Source organism: Balearica regulorum, chromosome Z (genome assembly GCF_011004875.1).
Source record: "Balearica regulorum gibbericeps isolate bBalReg1 chromosome Z, bBalReg1.pri, whole genome shotgun sequence".
Taxonomy (NCBI): Eukaryota; Metazoa; Chordata; class Aves; order Gruiformes; family Gruidae; genus Balearica; species Balearica regulorum.
This window is the reverse complement of record NC_046220.1, coordinates 27,996,733-28,013,601: the sequence shown is the minus strand read 5'-3', so window position 1 is coordinate 28,013,601 and position 16,869 is coordinate 27,996,733. Positions and strand designations below refer to the sequence as shown.

The window sequence follows — 16,869 nt, the reverse complement described above, 5'->3', positions numbered from 1 at the left end:
TTTCTTTACAGGTGTCTTGAGATAGACACTGCAGAAATATAAAATATTACACAGTATCTTTTGAAATTGTTTGTTGTCCAGTGTAGTACCTTTTGTAAACTGCTTTCATACTGAACTTTCCTCTGATAAATATTGTGTTTTTCTTTATTTATTGCCATCAAATTTTAACAGTGGTTGATGCTGATATTGCCTGCCATTACAAAAGGTTTCCAATGCACCTCTTTGCCTACAGAGTTCATACACACAAACTAGGTAAGAGTTTTATTGCAATATAGGAATATCAAATATTTAATAGAAAAAAGCTGACACTACAACATATTTTTTAGAAGTATTTCTCATATTCACATAAGTATTGGTATGTTGTAGGTAAAGTAGTGAGTGGATACAGAGTGAGAAATGGTCAATGGACGTTGATTGGTAGACAGAGTCCACAACTACCACAGGTTGGTTGTTTTTTTTTAATTCTAGCTGTAAATTTTAATTATCTTTATTTAAAAGTGAGAAGCTGAAATGCTAGTCATGTACCCACAGATTCGCGTCATGGTGTTTCCAGTGGTACATGTTGTTGTGCCACTGGAAGTGAATACTGCCAAGTATTATCACGATGACATTGTGATGCAAAACCTATCCAAAATGACTTTTCAGATGCGTAGCACTGTCATTCTCTTGTGTGTGTATATTGACATAAATAATATGAGACGCTTTCACTAATTATGGTGGGTCATCCTCTCTTTCAGGCATTCTATCCAGTAGAACATCCTGTAGATATTAGCTATGATGATATCCTAGCAGCTAGATGTGTGTTCAGTGGTGAAGGCAGAACTACAGAGACACATATAGGGTAAATTTTCTCTTTTTGCTCCATTTCCTAACCATTTTTTGCAAAGTATTGGTTATGTGTAGAAATGTATTTGTTTCGTTTCTTCTTCCAAGATAATTCTAACAAACTGTTAAATTCTGCCAGAATGGTCTGTTTTACTGTCTAGTCTGCTAAAGATTTAACTCTACACAATGTTCATTGCCTTTACTTATGTGAATAATCACTTTGCTGAAGTGTTCAGAACATTTGTGAGGTGAAGCTATGCTGCCAAATTCCTTACTCAGATGCTGCGCTGTTCTGAGTGCAACTCAGATGTTGCACTAGAGAAAGATTCAGAATATCAATGCTAAAATACGTGGTTTTAATAAGCTGAAGTTACTGACTGTTTAAAACAAAATAATAACGCTTCACAATTCTCTTCATTATTTAAGAAATAAAATTTTGATAAATTTTTGACCTATCATAACATCTAAAATTAAAAATTCAGAATAATGTACCAGTTACTTTTTTTTCAATATAAAAATATACAAGCTTTTATTAAAAGAAAAAAGAAAAATGACTAGTAATGATAAACAGGAAAATCTAAACTGTGTTTGTCAGTGATGCTATTCAGCAGAAGATGACAGAGCTCTGTAAGATCAAGTTGGCAAATACAACTGCAAAAATAGGTGCAATATGAATATTCTCTTAATTGGCTCCCGTTCTTTGAACTGTAATTTACTGCATATGTAGAAGTATGAAGATACCCTGCAGAAATCTGTCTGTACATGCTGCAACACCCCCAAGGGATGAGTTTTTTAGGGCACTAAGCACCCTAAGAGTACATCTCAGTAGAGGGTTAAGGATTCAACACAAATTTATGACCTTGTAGTGGGTAATAAAAATACTGATGAGTAGCAGGTGAAGCAAAATGTTTGAGAAGAGGTTTTTACAAAAGCAATAACACTAACAAATATATATCCAAAATTTACTTTAATTCAACTGTAGACCTTTTCTTCACAAGTTCTAAAAGTTTCTATCATGTTTCTGTAACATTCCCCAAAGTAGTTCTTGTTTGTTGAATAATCCTTACAGTTTAAGGAACTGTCCTAGGACAATTGTAGTGTTTTCTTTCATTGTACTAATATGCTTTCAGTGAGGAAGTAATAGGAACAGAAATTAAAGAAACAAGCAGACTTTTAAATTTTTATTACATAATTTCTACCTATGAATTATCAGAAACCACACCTAAGCATTTTAAGCAAACATTTAAACTATTACACAAAAACTGATGCATAATATCGAAGTATATATGGTTGGAAAATAATTATCACCATAGTATGAAATGAATGGATGAAAAGGAATGCATTCACAACAATGCTGGGTATATGGAAAGATTCACAGCTAAACTAAATTCAATTATAATTGTTTAAATCTTGGAAAATGTTGCCCTGATGTTGCAGTTGTCTTGCTCCTATTCAGAATGACTCCTGAGTCCAGAAGAAACATTAAAAAAGCCTTTGAGTTCCAAATACCAACACTGAAAAAAATGGGAAATACATACATGAAAGGAAAGCTGTGAAATAATACATATCTGAAAAGGATCAGTTCAATTCTGAATGTTTACTTTCCCAGTCTCTATATTTAATTTTCTGCCTGTGTTTTTGTTTTTCCTTAAACTAGCTGAAAAAAAGATCTTAAATTTCTTATGTGGTTTAGCTTTAATATACATAGAAGGCAGGGCTAAAACAAACTTTGTCGATTTCACCTTTCCAAAGCTGATCAGTTAAAGCTTAACTGTTCATAATATATGTTAACTGTAGTTAAAACATGATCTATTCTCAATGTTATACTTTCTTAACTGTGTAATAATTTCTGTGATAGTCAACTAGTCCCTTTCATATGAATAAAGTGTTATTTTGGACAAGTCTATTACTTAGTAACTAACTTGGGAATGAGGATAGATGTTCTTCTTTGGTTTTTATCCCTTACTTACTGTGCTATTTGCTTCTTCATACATTTAGTCTTGGGCTTTTTTAATGTTTTTCTTTAGTTACATTAATTGCTTTCTATTATCTTACATTATCTCATGACCCCCATGGTTCCCACTAACCTTTTTCATCCTGCTTCCTCTCCTAGTCTGAGAAATTAAATTAGGTATGCAGACATGCCTCTTAAATGTGTAGAATTTGGCAAATCCAGGTTCAGAAGTGAAACCTGATTTTGCTTGTGCAATTGACTACATACAAGTTTTGGGGTAATTACACGAGCACAGACAATGTCTTTGGTCTAAAGACGTGAGGCAGGAGTCATCTCTTCAAAAGGTTCATAAATTGTCCGTTTCAGTTAGCTGGATTTCTCCTCCAGCTCAAACTTTTGCAAATTAAAGGGTTGAAATATCCTTTGTCAAATAAGGAGAACATAAACTATTGTTAAGTTATAAATAAAGCAAGATTTCTTCTAATTTTTGCTACTGACCTGTAAGTACTCCATGGAATCAGCCACTGCATTTTATAACAGATAACTTAATGATGTTTCAGAGTAAACATTAGAGTTGATAGTGTCAAGTAGTATATAGCTTACCAGTCTAAAGGATATCAAAGAACTATAGCCCATTCAGTGTAAAGATCGTATCTTTGTAACAGAAAGTGCCATTGGCCATGGTGGCTGCTTGTTTTTCCAGTTGCAATGTCATATATTGTTTAAAACTCTTAATAGACAGAAAATAGTGCAACCTGTATCTTTCCCTTTCAAAATATGTTTAACAGGTATTGTACCACTCAAGAGAACATTTATGTGTCTGTAGCAAAATGTGCCCTCTCAGTATCTATGATTCTTTAACTGCATTATCTTGCTTTTTGATGCTAAATCTTCTGTTTCATTATCCTTCACTGTGTATTGCTAATATACCAAGATCTAGATGCAGTTCTGGATCTCTGTGTCAGTGGTGTGAAGATGGTTAACAGGAATTTTTAAAATTTTTTTTTTTTTCATAGTGCATCAGCATTTCTACTCATTAAACTTGTTCACAAAACAGGGTTCTCAGGAGTTCAAATATTCTGGGTTTTCTGTAAATTTACTAAGACGGTTGTTGACAGGTTTTTGGGGTTTTTTGTTTTTTTTTTTTTAAGCTGTAAATATTTAAAATTATTAACGTTGAAAAGTTTATACACAGTAACATGTGGTAGGTGAACCAACGTATGTGTGGGTTCCACATTCCCTCTTCTACTGGAGTTTTAAAGAGGAGGTAATTATAGTGACAAATACGGGGAGTCCAACAGTGAAGCTGATGCTTTCTAAAAGTGTAAGGAGAGCTTGCCAAGTCAAACTCTGTTTTTTGTGGTCTCCAAGGGATGCTAAATTTTCAATGCATGGAAAAATACCAATTCCGCTTTTGAAACTGACTCCTCCCGTGTTCCTCCTGTCTCGCCTCTGGCTGATGTCATTATTGTTGCTATGGTGAATAAATGAATGCTGCACGATGCTGCTGGAAATTCAGCACTGACGTCTTTTGCAAGCAGCTAATAGGCCACCCCTGTATCTTTTTATGAGTGTGGACTCACTGGTTAATTGTGAAAGCTAATTAAAAAATTTTAATGTACACCCCTTTATTTTGTGAACCTTTCTTTGTAAGTCCGAACTTATTCCGTTGTCAGGATTGTAGTTATAAATAAAGGATACCAACCTATATGGCAGAGAAAAAAAAAACAGAAACATACCATAGTTTCAAAGACAACCTGTATTGTCTGCTTCACAAAGTAGTATTTTTCATTAAAATTCTTTCTTGTACCAGCTTTTTTTTCTATTGAAGACAGGATTGTGTCGCAGTACAGAAGACCTCTTCTGTTTCAAATACTAGTGTTTAATCATTCCTCTTGCACTTAACATTTTCCTTACAGAAGCTTGTGATGAAGTTATTCTAAAGATGGCCATGAACTATTTATAGTGTCTTAATAAGTAATGAAATTAAGTTTGGCTTCATTAGAACCAGTATGATTGGCCAATAAATGGATGCATTTGAACATGGGGGCGGGGGGGGGAACCTGTCATAAAAGCTGCTAAAATGAAACCTAGACGTTATTTGCAATGATTTTAAATTAGGTTTGCCCTACGTTGACAGAGAAGTGTATGAATGGTGATGTAATGAATGATACAATTCTATCTCATTTCATCCTGACATTTGCATAGTTGATGGCACACTGGGGACTATGAGGAGTGTACCGAGGAAATGAGAAGGAAGAGCAGTTTAAATAGTTGATGCAATTTTCTGTAAAATCAAACCCAAATTGTTAGGAATTTCTGAGATACACAGGGAGTTTGTGCAAACTGATATTCTCTCGTATAAACTGAAAGAAACTTTCGATATTCACTGCAATGAAGCTATTAAAAATTTTAGTGTAGGACTTCTAAAAATTTCATTCCAACTTTTTAACATTCTGTTAAACAAGTTAGATTAATTGAATAATAGCTATATTCGGCTCATTTTTTCCTAACTGCCACATCTTTTCTGTGTTGTGTAGGGGAACAGCCAATGATGAAATGTGTAATTTTTACATTATGTACTATATGGAAGCCAAGTATGCTGTCTCATATATGACGTGCACACAGAATGCAAACCCTGACATGTTCAGAAATATACCACCGGAAGCGAATATTCCTGTTCCAGTCAAGTCTGATATGCTGAAGATGATGCATGGACATCATGAAGGTGAAAAAAAAAAATTGCAATCAGTTTTTTTCAAGTCTTTTTATGCTTACTGATGTGTTTGTCTGTGTTGCTTTGATATGCTATATTTTTATAAAAAGGAAATGCAATTCTGAATAAAGTTCAAATTGCTAGTTATAGACCATCACAGGACTCTGCTCTTGGTTTTGGTGGAAATGTCTGCCATAGTCTTTTGTCTCTTTCTATTATTGTCTTTCAATTTCTAACACATTTTTATAGCTACGTGAGCTGTGCACCCAAAAGATTGATCCTGTTTCTATGCCAAATATCAGTACTTTATGTTAACAGTTTGTTAATATTTGCTTTATCTTCTAATTCCTACAAAGTTGAATCATAACATTTCAATAGCTTTCTGGATCCCACTGCCTTGTTATGGAGGGAGTCAAATGTTTATATTAAACACTAGTAGGCACATTAAGTTGGACCAGCAGTATTATCCAGAAGTAATCTGACTGGTATGTCTGTGTAGCAAAGTACAAATTGTATTTTTATTTCCATTGTTTTACGGCTGCACTGTTTGGTACAACTACTATAGATAGATAAAAATACCAAATGTTCATTTCAGAAGGGCTTTTTTCCCCAGTAGGAAGATACTCAATTCCATTCACACACAGAGGTTAACATCATATCCTAAATCCATTTTTCAGAAACCAAGGATTCTGATAAAACTTCTTTGCTGCAGCAGGCCAAAAACGAAGAGGAGGAGATTTTGGATCAGAGTATGTACTTGTTTATTTCTATGTCAAGTGAGGGAGTCACTAATGTAAAATACTGATAAATTACATCCTGATTGTTAATGAGTTATGAAGTTTTTAATCTGTTTATCCATAATTGATGCAATTTGCAATGTTTCATACAGCTAGTATGATTGCTATATAAGAAATAATAAAGAAAAATTAGTCTACCACTGATCTCCAGTCTTGTGGGTAAAATTTATTACTGCATTTTAATCTCATTAGATTTTCCTATTATTGGTTTAATTTGCTAAAGAAGCTTGTAAGCTATCTGTAAGTGCAATCCTAAAGAATGGACACAAAAAGATAGTCCTATAGCATATAACTATTCTATTTTCTATATGTAACTATCTGCTATTAGCTCTTCTCCTATTTCTCATTTTGTATTACTGTGTGTGTATTAGGGAATAACATGTTCTAATGCTTCAATATTGGTTGTACATGAAATATATTTCAAAGCCACATTTCTGCAATGCAGTCTCGTTTGCTGAGACCACTATTCAGTATACATCCTCATCTAACATGTTTCTATGGAAACACACTGCATTGTTTTGTCCATTTGAAATTAGTTATGTTTGTGATACGAAATATCAACACACAGTAGTTGCCATGAGAAAATTTTGTTTCATGTTCTTAATTGTTAGTTTAAGATAAATTCTCCCATCATTTACAGGAGCCTAGCTTCACTTTTACTTTGATACAGCTGTAACTTCAGTTGCATTATGTGTGTGTAAGCAAAAAAAGCAAAAGGAAAAATCAGATCAAGTTTTGGGTTTTTTCCAAAGAGGGAAAGTTGGGTGTTTTAGAAAGAGGTTTTTGGTCCTTCAAGCACATGACCACCTGGTAAGATAGAGTGGGAAAACCAAGAGCTGAAAGTGGTCTGCTAAAATGTGCCTGTAATAATTCCATACAAATTGAAGTCTGGTTTTGTGGGGCAAAGTGGTTTTATGTGATTGTGTTGCCAATTTGTCCATCTCCTCAAGTAACTTTAGTGAGTTAGCCAATATCAACCAAATTTAAAAAGTGTCCTTACAACAATAAAATTCTGCAGTTTGCAGGGAGGGAGCGGTGAACCCCTAAGCTGCACAGAAGCAAATACATAATTTCACTGCAGTCAAGGTTGTAGCTTATGTTTTTCCCTTTATGGTCTGGTGTGACATACTCTATATGATAAGCTTATCTACAAAACACAGATCCACCAAAACTCAGGTTTTGATTAGTTCTATTGCTGCTGAGCTGTTGCTTAGTAAATTCAGCCTTTGATTTGCTCTGAAGATAGTACTTCAATGATTTTTCCATAATTCTGTGGTTTATCTTGCATGGTTTTTTTCTCAATGACTCATTATGTTGTAGCAACTTCACTTTACCCTCCGTAGTTTCAGGTAACTGAAGTAAACACTGTTACTTCACTAAAACTGAAATAGTTGTTAAATTGTTATGTTGCCCTGGAGATGCTTAGAAATCTGGGGGGTAGAGGCATGGTCAGAGACAAATTTTGATGTGACCAGCATTAAATCTAAGCATTTGCCTCAAAAGCGGAAGACAAAAAAGCCTGCCATGTGAAAGTATTTGCATGCTAATCGTGTATATCACATGATTGCCTGAGCATAGATTTAGAAGATGTACTTCCTGCTACACACAGGTGGTTCATTACATGGCCACCTCAAGGAGTTTCCATTGCTTTTACGTTAAATTTTCAATTTCATCACCGTCACTCATCAGAAGCACATTAATAAACAATGTAAATGTATTGAAATAAGTAGTATCACAAAGTGAACCACCACTCAGCATGAAGACAAAGCTAAATCCCTGTTGCGTTTGAATTAAACTGAATTTACCTTGATGAAACTGACCTCATTATATTGTTTCTGAAACAGCAGTGTCACTGTTTGGTTGAGATAAACTGTTCATAGGAAGTTAATTGTAAAAAATAAAATTGATTTAGACATATGTGCATATAGGAGAGTTTCCTGTTCTTGCTGAAGCACAAAGTCCCTAGCAAAACAAATATTATTTATGGGGTTTTTTTGTTCATCAATAGAAGTTTGATTAAATTGTATTTAATAAATACAGTACTGAAAAAAACAATTATCTGTTCATAACATTGACCATGTCTGCTAAACGTCTCTTCTTTCCCTGTAGAAAAAAGGCTTAAATGTGTTTCATTGTGTTTGTTCAACGCTTTCCTGGCTGTAGTCTGTGGCATAATATAGTTTAGGTTTGGTTTGGTATGCAAGCAGTGACGCAGCCTTTACTATTGAGAAAGTCAGCTGATGCTGTACCTGAAAGTTGTATAGACACAATAGCAGGAGTAGTTTCATAATAACAAGGAAGAAATATACAGGTGATGGTTAATAAGATGTGCAATATTTAATTTGTTGACCTGTGGCTCATGATTTGATATCTCATTTTGTGTGCATTAGATGTCATCATAAACTTTTTTTGAAGCAGGACGATTTTTTTCCCTAGTAAAGTCAATATAATTATGTTTAAATGGTTTAAAAAAAAAAATTCAAGTCTGGTTTGAACTGAAAATTCACCTGCAGCGTATAACCCAAAAATCAGATTTGATTTTTTGTTTTATAAGGTCACGTGTATCTACATGTATATATTACTTACACATACTTGGGAGAGAAAAGAGATGGGATTTTCATCTTGTTTCTGGTGTTAATGCTTACTGTGACATAAAAGTACATTTTTGCTTGTGCCTGGCTTAGGGAATTTAGAAGTTAGTACCAGAAAAATAACTTGTATATTTTTGCCTCTGATGACAGAAGCTGAAGTTGCAATTCTTTTGCTCTCAGTATTGGTCAGTCGTACTGGCAATACAGGTTTTACTTCTCCTCATCCTCCATTGTTTCATGATTACCGTGAGCACAAGTTATTCCAGGAGCTCAAGTGGTGAAGTTCAATACAAGCCAACTGAAGATCTCTCTTTGAATGTCCCAACTAGATTCATGTGAGGTCCCTTTATCACAGCTGAGTGTTTTAACTGAAATCCCATTAAACCTCCTACGTTTAAAATAATATTACAGCTTCAGGCTAGCATTCAGAAGTTAGCTTTTATAAAGTCTACAGTCATAGAATTGCTGTCTGATGGGTGAGATAGGTTGCACAGAAAAACACCTCACTGGACTTCTGCCTCATTGTTTTGGAGATTAAAATGTGTATAGTGACTGAAACAGAGAACAACATAAAGAAAAGATTATGACTTCATGGTCTAAGGCAATTTGATGGTTTCTGATTAAAATGTGTTTTACTTAAGACTCTTATCAGAGTTGCTGAATGGTTCTAAGTAGCTTGGGTACCTTCAAAGTCTGATTTCCTGGTACATTTTCCTAGTCTTTGAGGGTGGACAAAACAACTGAAGCTAAGTCTTGCATATACACTGCTCCTACTGAAACTGATTGAATATATGGCATGAACATAAGATATGAAATATAGTCTGTGTACCCTGTAAAATCACATTTTGAGATGTTTCTATGTGGACACCCAAAATGAATGGATGCTAAATGACAGTTCTGACTATAGATGATGGAATAGAAATGTTAAGACAAGTCCTTCTGTTCAGTTAAAACACTTGTTCAGGAGTTCTTGAATGAGGTTAAATATAATTATGTAGTGATGGCCCATTGATTATGTGAGGTTTCTTTGTAGGAAGAATTACCATCCGAATCCATACAAAATGGTGGCTGAATTAAGGTTACACATAATTCTGCAATTTATTACCTGTTGGATGCCTAACCCATCTTTTAATTATTTCAGTTGTTGTATGCTATATTTGCACATGGATGTGCACACACACACACACAGATACTTTTGCACAACGTTTTTGTTAACTGCTGGAAATATTTTGCTAGGTTGTAGCTGAATCTGTGAGTTGGGAAACTGAAACATCTGTTCAGTGTGCATATTTTACTGTTTACGTGTGCATTTCTGTTAAAAGCTTGTTACAATAGAAATGTATTGAACAAGGCTTTTTTGTATCTGGGATAGAAATTTCTATCTAGTGAAAGGAGGAGGTATAGTTCCCCCTCTTTTTGCCTCATATCTCTTTTGTTTCCTTTTTAAAAAAAAAAAAAAGAAAAGAAGAAAAAAGAGGGGGAAATGTGAAGGGAGGCCTACAATTTCTTGCAGGATAGATGTTGAAAGGAAGAGGAAGGGAGAATCAGCATGCAAACAGATCTTGGATTTTTCAGGTAATGAAGTAGTGTGTTTCTGTAATAATATTACAGAGCTAACCTATGGTAGCAGAGTCAATCAATAAGTCTTGATGTATTTTTATGCCAGCACATGTAGCCATTAGTTACATTCCTTTCTAAAATAAATTTCTCATAATTTACCTTTGCTAGTTTGCATGTGGTTGTAAGAAAAGAGAGGAGTTCAGTTTGGTAGGTGGTTAAAATTTCTAAGGTTGATTGAGAAAGCATGAGGCTTGAAACAGAAAACAAATTCACAGTATTGATGTGGGATGCCTAGAATGAAGCGCTAGAGAGATTTTTAGATTGAGGACAGACATATGAGAAAATCTTTAAATGTTTTCAGGCTTGAGATGAATGTTTGTTGCTCAGAGATTATATGAGAACCCTTAAATAGAAGAGAAAAGTGACTGAATTAAACCTTGGAAGAAAATGCTACTGAAAGGTATTGAGAGCAATATTTACATTTAGAGAAATATAATTAGGAAGATTCACAATTGCAGGGAATTTGCTTGTAGTTTCAACACTGAAAGATTCTGCTCAAAGCTTTAAATTAAAGATGAGCCTTTGATTTGTTTAGAACAAGGTGATTAATGATCTTTACAAAAGCATCTCTAGCTTAGTAAAAAAAGGAGCATCAGATCTAAGCAAAAAAAATGCAATTGCATACCTATGCAGGAAAAGACTATAATAAGCATGGAAAAAAGCCATTTTAAATTTAATGTTTCAGTCATCTTTCTTTGACACCTGATTTATGTTCTCTGGCTCTTAAAATTATAGAGGGACTTCCCTAGGTATTTTCTGAAATGTAAAAGACTACTTATCAATGAACAACTGCAAAAATTGCCTATAGTGTCATTAACATGTCTGAAGAAACAGAAAGTGGACATTGTATCAGTACAGGAAGCGTTCAGAGAAATGAAGTCATAGCACAAATACAAAACACAGCAAAAATTATTATTATTAAGGGCAAAATGGTTTCCTTTTTTATAATCTTCATGTCTTTTTTTTTAAACTAAAGCATGATAATGCTTAAAAGAAATAAACAAACTAGCAGAACTGTTCTTTAATAAACATCTCATATACATAACTTTGTAAGAAAAATGTATTTACAAGTATGTAATGCATGAAATAGAGATTTGAGGTGGAACTGGCACACTGTGTGCCTGAATTACAAATGTGTGTAATACAACCAAATGACCACAGCAAAGTCCTATGTAGTGAAACCATTGTGTTTATTGCTAGTCATGTAGCAGTAGCTGATAAATATATTTTATTGTAACAAAATGACTGGTGCTGGTCAGGAAAGAAATGAAAGAATTGGACAATTAGGAAACTGCAATAGCTTGGGGTTTGAGTCTTGGGTTCTGATTTGTTAGTGAAGAACACCCATCTGTAACAAAATGTAATCCTCACTGAAGATTCTTTCTTCTTTCATACTTTCTCTTACCTTTAACACTCTTTTTCCCAGTCACGAACTCCTTTAACCTAGTGATTCTATAAGCTATGCCTTTTAACCTAGTGATTCTATAAGCTATGCCTAGACTTTCAAAACATTTGTACGTTAAAACATTTTGACACTTGAATAAAAAAAGAAACAGTTAAAACCAAGGAAAGTGCATTTCCATTGCAATAGTAGTAAAAGCCCTTCTTAAGGACATGCAGACATAGAAGAAAACAGCTAATGATTTTATTTTCTAACCTTTTCTTCCATCTTTTTTTAGCTCCGTAAGCTGCTTAGAAATGCCTTGAGAGCAGATACATTTTCTGTTCTTCAAACATGCCAGTTTGGCTATGTTATAAGTGCACATCACTTAGTACACAGTGGTGGTGACCAAGAATCTTTAGAGCAGCTTAACCATTTTCACTTCTTTATATCTATGCCTCCTTCCCTCAGCCCCTCAAATCCCTTCAAAAAGGAAACAACCTTACTTAGTATTTTTTAGTTCTCAGCAATCTTTCCAGTGCTTTCATCAAAGCAACAGATTAAATCAGTGTGGTAGGACTCACATGAAAAATAATAGCAGGCTCGAAGCCATTTTGAAAGTTGTTTTGGCCTATTATGTCAAACTGTGTCCAATGTCACTTCAAATAAATTGACTTTAGATTTTGTTCACTTCTGCAATGTCTTTCCAAGCCTTTCTCCCCTTCTTTTCTACCAGCAATGTTATCTTATGTATACCTGTTAAAATGAGCTTAGTAGCTTCATCTAGGAGCCAAAGATGACAAAAAAATTAAGCTTTTGATTGTGATAAATATTTATTTGGAAGGCATTTATTCATGGTGGCACAGTCTTAAAGGTGATACTTGCAGCCAAATTTCCGTATCTTCATCAGGAAGATAGTTCTTCAGCAGAAGTAGACATTCTCCGATATGACTCTTAACATATTATGTAGATAATTATCTGAGATTTAAGGTGAGGTGAAGTCATAGTTGGAGTCCATATCATGTGAACCCTGATTTCAGCAATTCCGAAATGGCAAAGCACTATTTTTGCCAGATGAACATGCTGAATTGAAGCACATCCTTGTAAGACAGAAACGTGGTCTCAGAATAGACTCCATTTTCTTCAGAGATAATTAGAAAACCCGAAGTCAACTATGAAAACTTGTCTCTTACTACAGTCATAATAGAATTGAGACATGAGTTTGGAGGGACCAGCATGCTACCTCCATGTCTGATCAGACATGCTCAAGAAGAGACTTTCAATACTGACATTCACACCAACTGAGTTGCAGCAACACACAGATAAACTTTGCAGTACCTGTCCCTTGTCAATACAGAGGACTGCTTGCTAGATTTTTGCTTTTAATCCCTCAGTTCAGGTTATTTCCTGGAAAGAAATCATTTTGTCAAAAGGCTGCAGTCGTGGCTTCAGGTTTGAAATCCTGTTCAGTCTGATTCCTAACAAAAGTCTGGAAAGCCATTGACAGACTAGGGAGCCTGTCTGAACTGTCTCAGTGAAATTGTACCGGCATTATGACACAAATACATTTTCTGGATATGAGAATTTTCAGACAACACTAGGGTGTTCTTGCCTTTTTTCTAAAATGCAGTAAAATGGGTTTTCACATCTGTATCTTAACAGCTACACATTCAAACTCTCTGGACAGGCTTACTATGGCAGAACTTTCCATCTATCTCATAGCTTGATCCTGCAGCACCATGGCTAAATACTTCATCCAGATTGGAAATTGTACTTCCAATAGCATGATGGTGTACTACTTAAGGACCGTGGACAGCAACTGCTCTCCACAAGTCAGGGAACTCACACTCTAGCACTGGAAAAAAAAGGACTGTTGTTATACATGGATAGTTCAACACCATTGGAATTCTACCCAGACCTTGGTGGTCAACATACTAAACTGTTTTATTAACCTTAAACTAATCTGATCTTTATTGAGATCAGGTGAGGTTTGTTTCACGGTTTGCAATGAAGTTGCCAATGTTATGATTTTAGTTGTTTGAGTAAGTTTTCCAAAACACTCTTCTGTAAAAGAATTTTCCTAGAGTAGAACCACTGTAGTAGTGAAGTTTAAACTTACTGGAATATGCTTGTGCATTGTTTCATTCTGGAGATGTTGGTCTTGACAGCTATTCCTTCAGAATAGAATAAACTCTAGGTAATTGTAGCCAATCTTCTACTACTGTATTACATAAAGGGAAGTGTCCTGATAGCTTACACATCAGAAGTGCATGTAAGTATCCTCTGTGAAACTAATCTAATCAGTCAGCTTCCCTGAGACTGCACTGCTAGACTTCAGTTATACAAGAGCAAGTTGCTCATTCACCTATATCTTCTTCTAGTTGTAACCAGGAATTCTAAAGGCCAGGCTGTCTCATCTCAAACAAGACCAAACAAATAACATGGTGTATCTTGCTTCTGTTCCTTTCCCACTGACTATCTTCAGACAAGCAACATCCTTCAACTGTTCCAGCTAGTACAAAACATCTGTAAAGCAGCAACAGGAGCTTGTGCCTTGATGTTTGCTGGATATCGCTTTGCAGAGAGCAACTGTTAATCAGAAACAACATGAGTCTACTCTTTGCTTGTTACCTGTAGTGAATTCAGAACTATTTCTTAAAAATATGCTGCTTATAAATTTTTTGGAATCTGCCTAGGAATCACAAAAAAGTTGGTCCCAAATAATATGGGTCCTCCATTCAATGTGTGGAGTTTAGAGAACAGTTGCATACATTGAGTAATCAGAAAATTTGAATTCTTCCCTTTCATATCTGCACACATCTCTTCTGCTTTGTAAATAGTCTGAATTGTGTCAAGATGCCAAGAAATTGAAGGGAGACTTCAGCCTGCTATTTATGCCAAACATACAGAGATGCTGGGTGGATATGTAGGTGTCATGGATGTCTTTTGAACTTAAGGTGTAGAGATTTCATATTCATTTTCTCAAGCACATTTACTTCAGGTACAGATCACAGTTTCAGAGCAGCTACACTTCAGACCACTTTCACTCTGAGGCACACCTTTTTTCATACATTCAGATGTATGAAAATACTCTTAACTGTTGCGGTTACAATACCCCTGCTTAATGAAAGCACTAATAGGACAAACTCAACTTGGAAAATATCTCATCTATAGCCACTGACGTACTCAAACCACCTTACACAGTACTCCAGTGTTTGAAAGTTCCTCATGTATCTTATGATCATAGGCTCAGTGCTAGGAGAAAACCAGAACTGATCAACCTACTTGGAGTTGAGTCTCTGATTAATAGCTCCCATAAAAACATTGGAATTTTCCATGAAAGCGCCTTATCCTAAAAACTGTTCCCTGGGCTTTTTTTTGTTGCTGTTTTTAAGGTGGATTCCCCTGGTCTCTTTTCTTCTTGTCCTCCACTGAGTCCTATCTCTTAGCAGTTTCTTTTGTAGTAAGAGATGCTAATTTCAGACAGGTAAACTGAAACGTTTGTTTGTTTAAATCAACAAGCGATATCTATTTTAGAGGGTGAGTTAAATATTCTGTTGCAACCATTGCACAACAGAGGTAGAATACAATGTGTCTGGCTGAAGCAGGAAGCTGACAAACTTCATTGTTCAAGTAGAACGAACATATGAATTGTGAGTTAGGGATCTGAAACCTTTATACAAACTGTAGCATGTTGCTGTTCTTTTTGTGACCAAGAATTACAAGTAAATTGATCAGACTGTTTATACAGAACTAGGAAAGAGCGAACTGGGTGAAGATCACTAATGTTGCTTTAAAAAGGTCTGCAGTTAAAAGTAGCACCAGGCTTGCTGGTTTAAGGAGACTTTTCAGTTACCTTAGGCAGAACACTATTTTTACCATTCACACCTCTCCATTGGAAATGACTTCATATAGAGAAGTCAGTGAGCTTTGCTCATCTGTGGGGATCCAGCCATGGATAAAACCAAAACATTTGTACATATGAACTTTGTTTAATTTTTTAAATGGTGCAAAAATATAGTTTAAGCCAATAGAGAGTATTTTAATACTGAATGTTTCCTAAGTGGAGGAAATTCCAGGTGTGTTTCTACATCAGCACCAATTCCTGGATGCTTTAAGTAGAGAGTACTGAACCTTATTAATTTAATTATAAACCTTTCTCAGAATAAATATGGTTTGTATCCAAAACTACTATTATATAATTTTTTAAGTATTTGGATTTGTTCTGAATCAGTCGTTGGACTAGTTGAATGACAGTATTAGGATTATGAAGCGTTCTAGCTTCACAATTGCATTTGAAGCAAATAATTCCTATAGCTCAACAATTTTCTCTCTTATCTAATTTGCTTTGTTCATTTCATTGAAATTGGCCCTGTTACTTCAGCAATTATTTTCTGACAGAAGAGTTCATCTGGGATATTTCATTTCCAAGGGCAAGGGATGGAATCCTATGCAAAATCATTGAACTAGGACTGTTTATAAATATGACAGATCCTCTCAGAGTCATTTCCAAAGGACTTAATTTCCTCTATCCCAGGCTGCAGATGGTGGTTTCTGGTTCTGAATGTTGTTTTTTTGGTGAAAGCTTCATTAGTTATAGTTTTGCTTTTCTAAAAAATGTCTTAGCCTGTCATAAAATAGTACAAATTCTCAGTTATGAGTTATTTGTACTTAAAATGAAATGGAAGTATACCTTACTTGCATTAAATCTTAAAGCATATTGCATGTCTCTTTCCATACAAATGGTGCAGTTGTATTTAACTGTCATGGTTCAGCCCCAGCTGGCAGCTGACCCTGCTCCCCTTCTCTCCCACCCTGGTGAGATGGGGGGGAGAATGGGAAGACAAAGGTAAAACTCATGGGTTGGGATAAGGACAGTTTACTGGGACAGCAAAGGGAGAGGGAAACAACTACAACAGTACTTAGAACAGAATACACAAAGCGGGTGATACACAATGCAATTTGCTCACCCACCGGAGACTCAG

At 35.2% G+C, this 16,869-nt stretch overlaps 1 protein-coding gene across 15 annotated transcripts in view; it reads left to right on the top strand.

The window, feature by feature from the left end:
• Positions 1–16,869, top strand: part of PAM (peptidylglycine alpha-amidating monooxygenase) — a 142,974-nt gene that overhangs the window by 100,846 nt on the left and 25,259 nt on the right. For 10 of the 15 annotated variants that reach the window (XM_075740960.1, XM_075740959.1, XM_075740958.1 and 7 more), the window contains exons 10-14: positions 172–252; positions 367–443; positions 738–841; positions 5,320–5,507; positions 6,173–6,244. In XM_075740960.1, the coding sequence (XP_075597075.1) occupies positions 172–252; positions 367–443; positions 738–841; positions 5,320–5,507; positions 6,173–6,244 (522 nt within the window). Of the gene's footprint in view, positions 1–171; positions 253–366; positions 444–737; positions 842–5,319; positions 5,508–6,172; positions 6,245–10,374; positions 10,459–16,869 lie in introns of all 15 variants that reach the window. The other 5 variants (XM_075740954.1, XM_075740950.1, XM_075740947.1 and 2 more) reach the window with 1 other exon arrangement.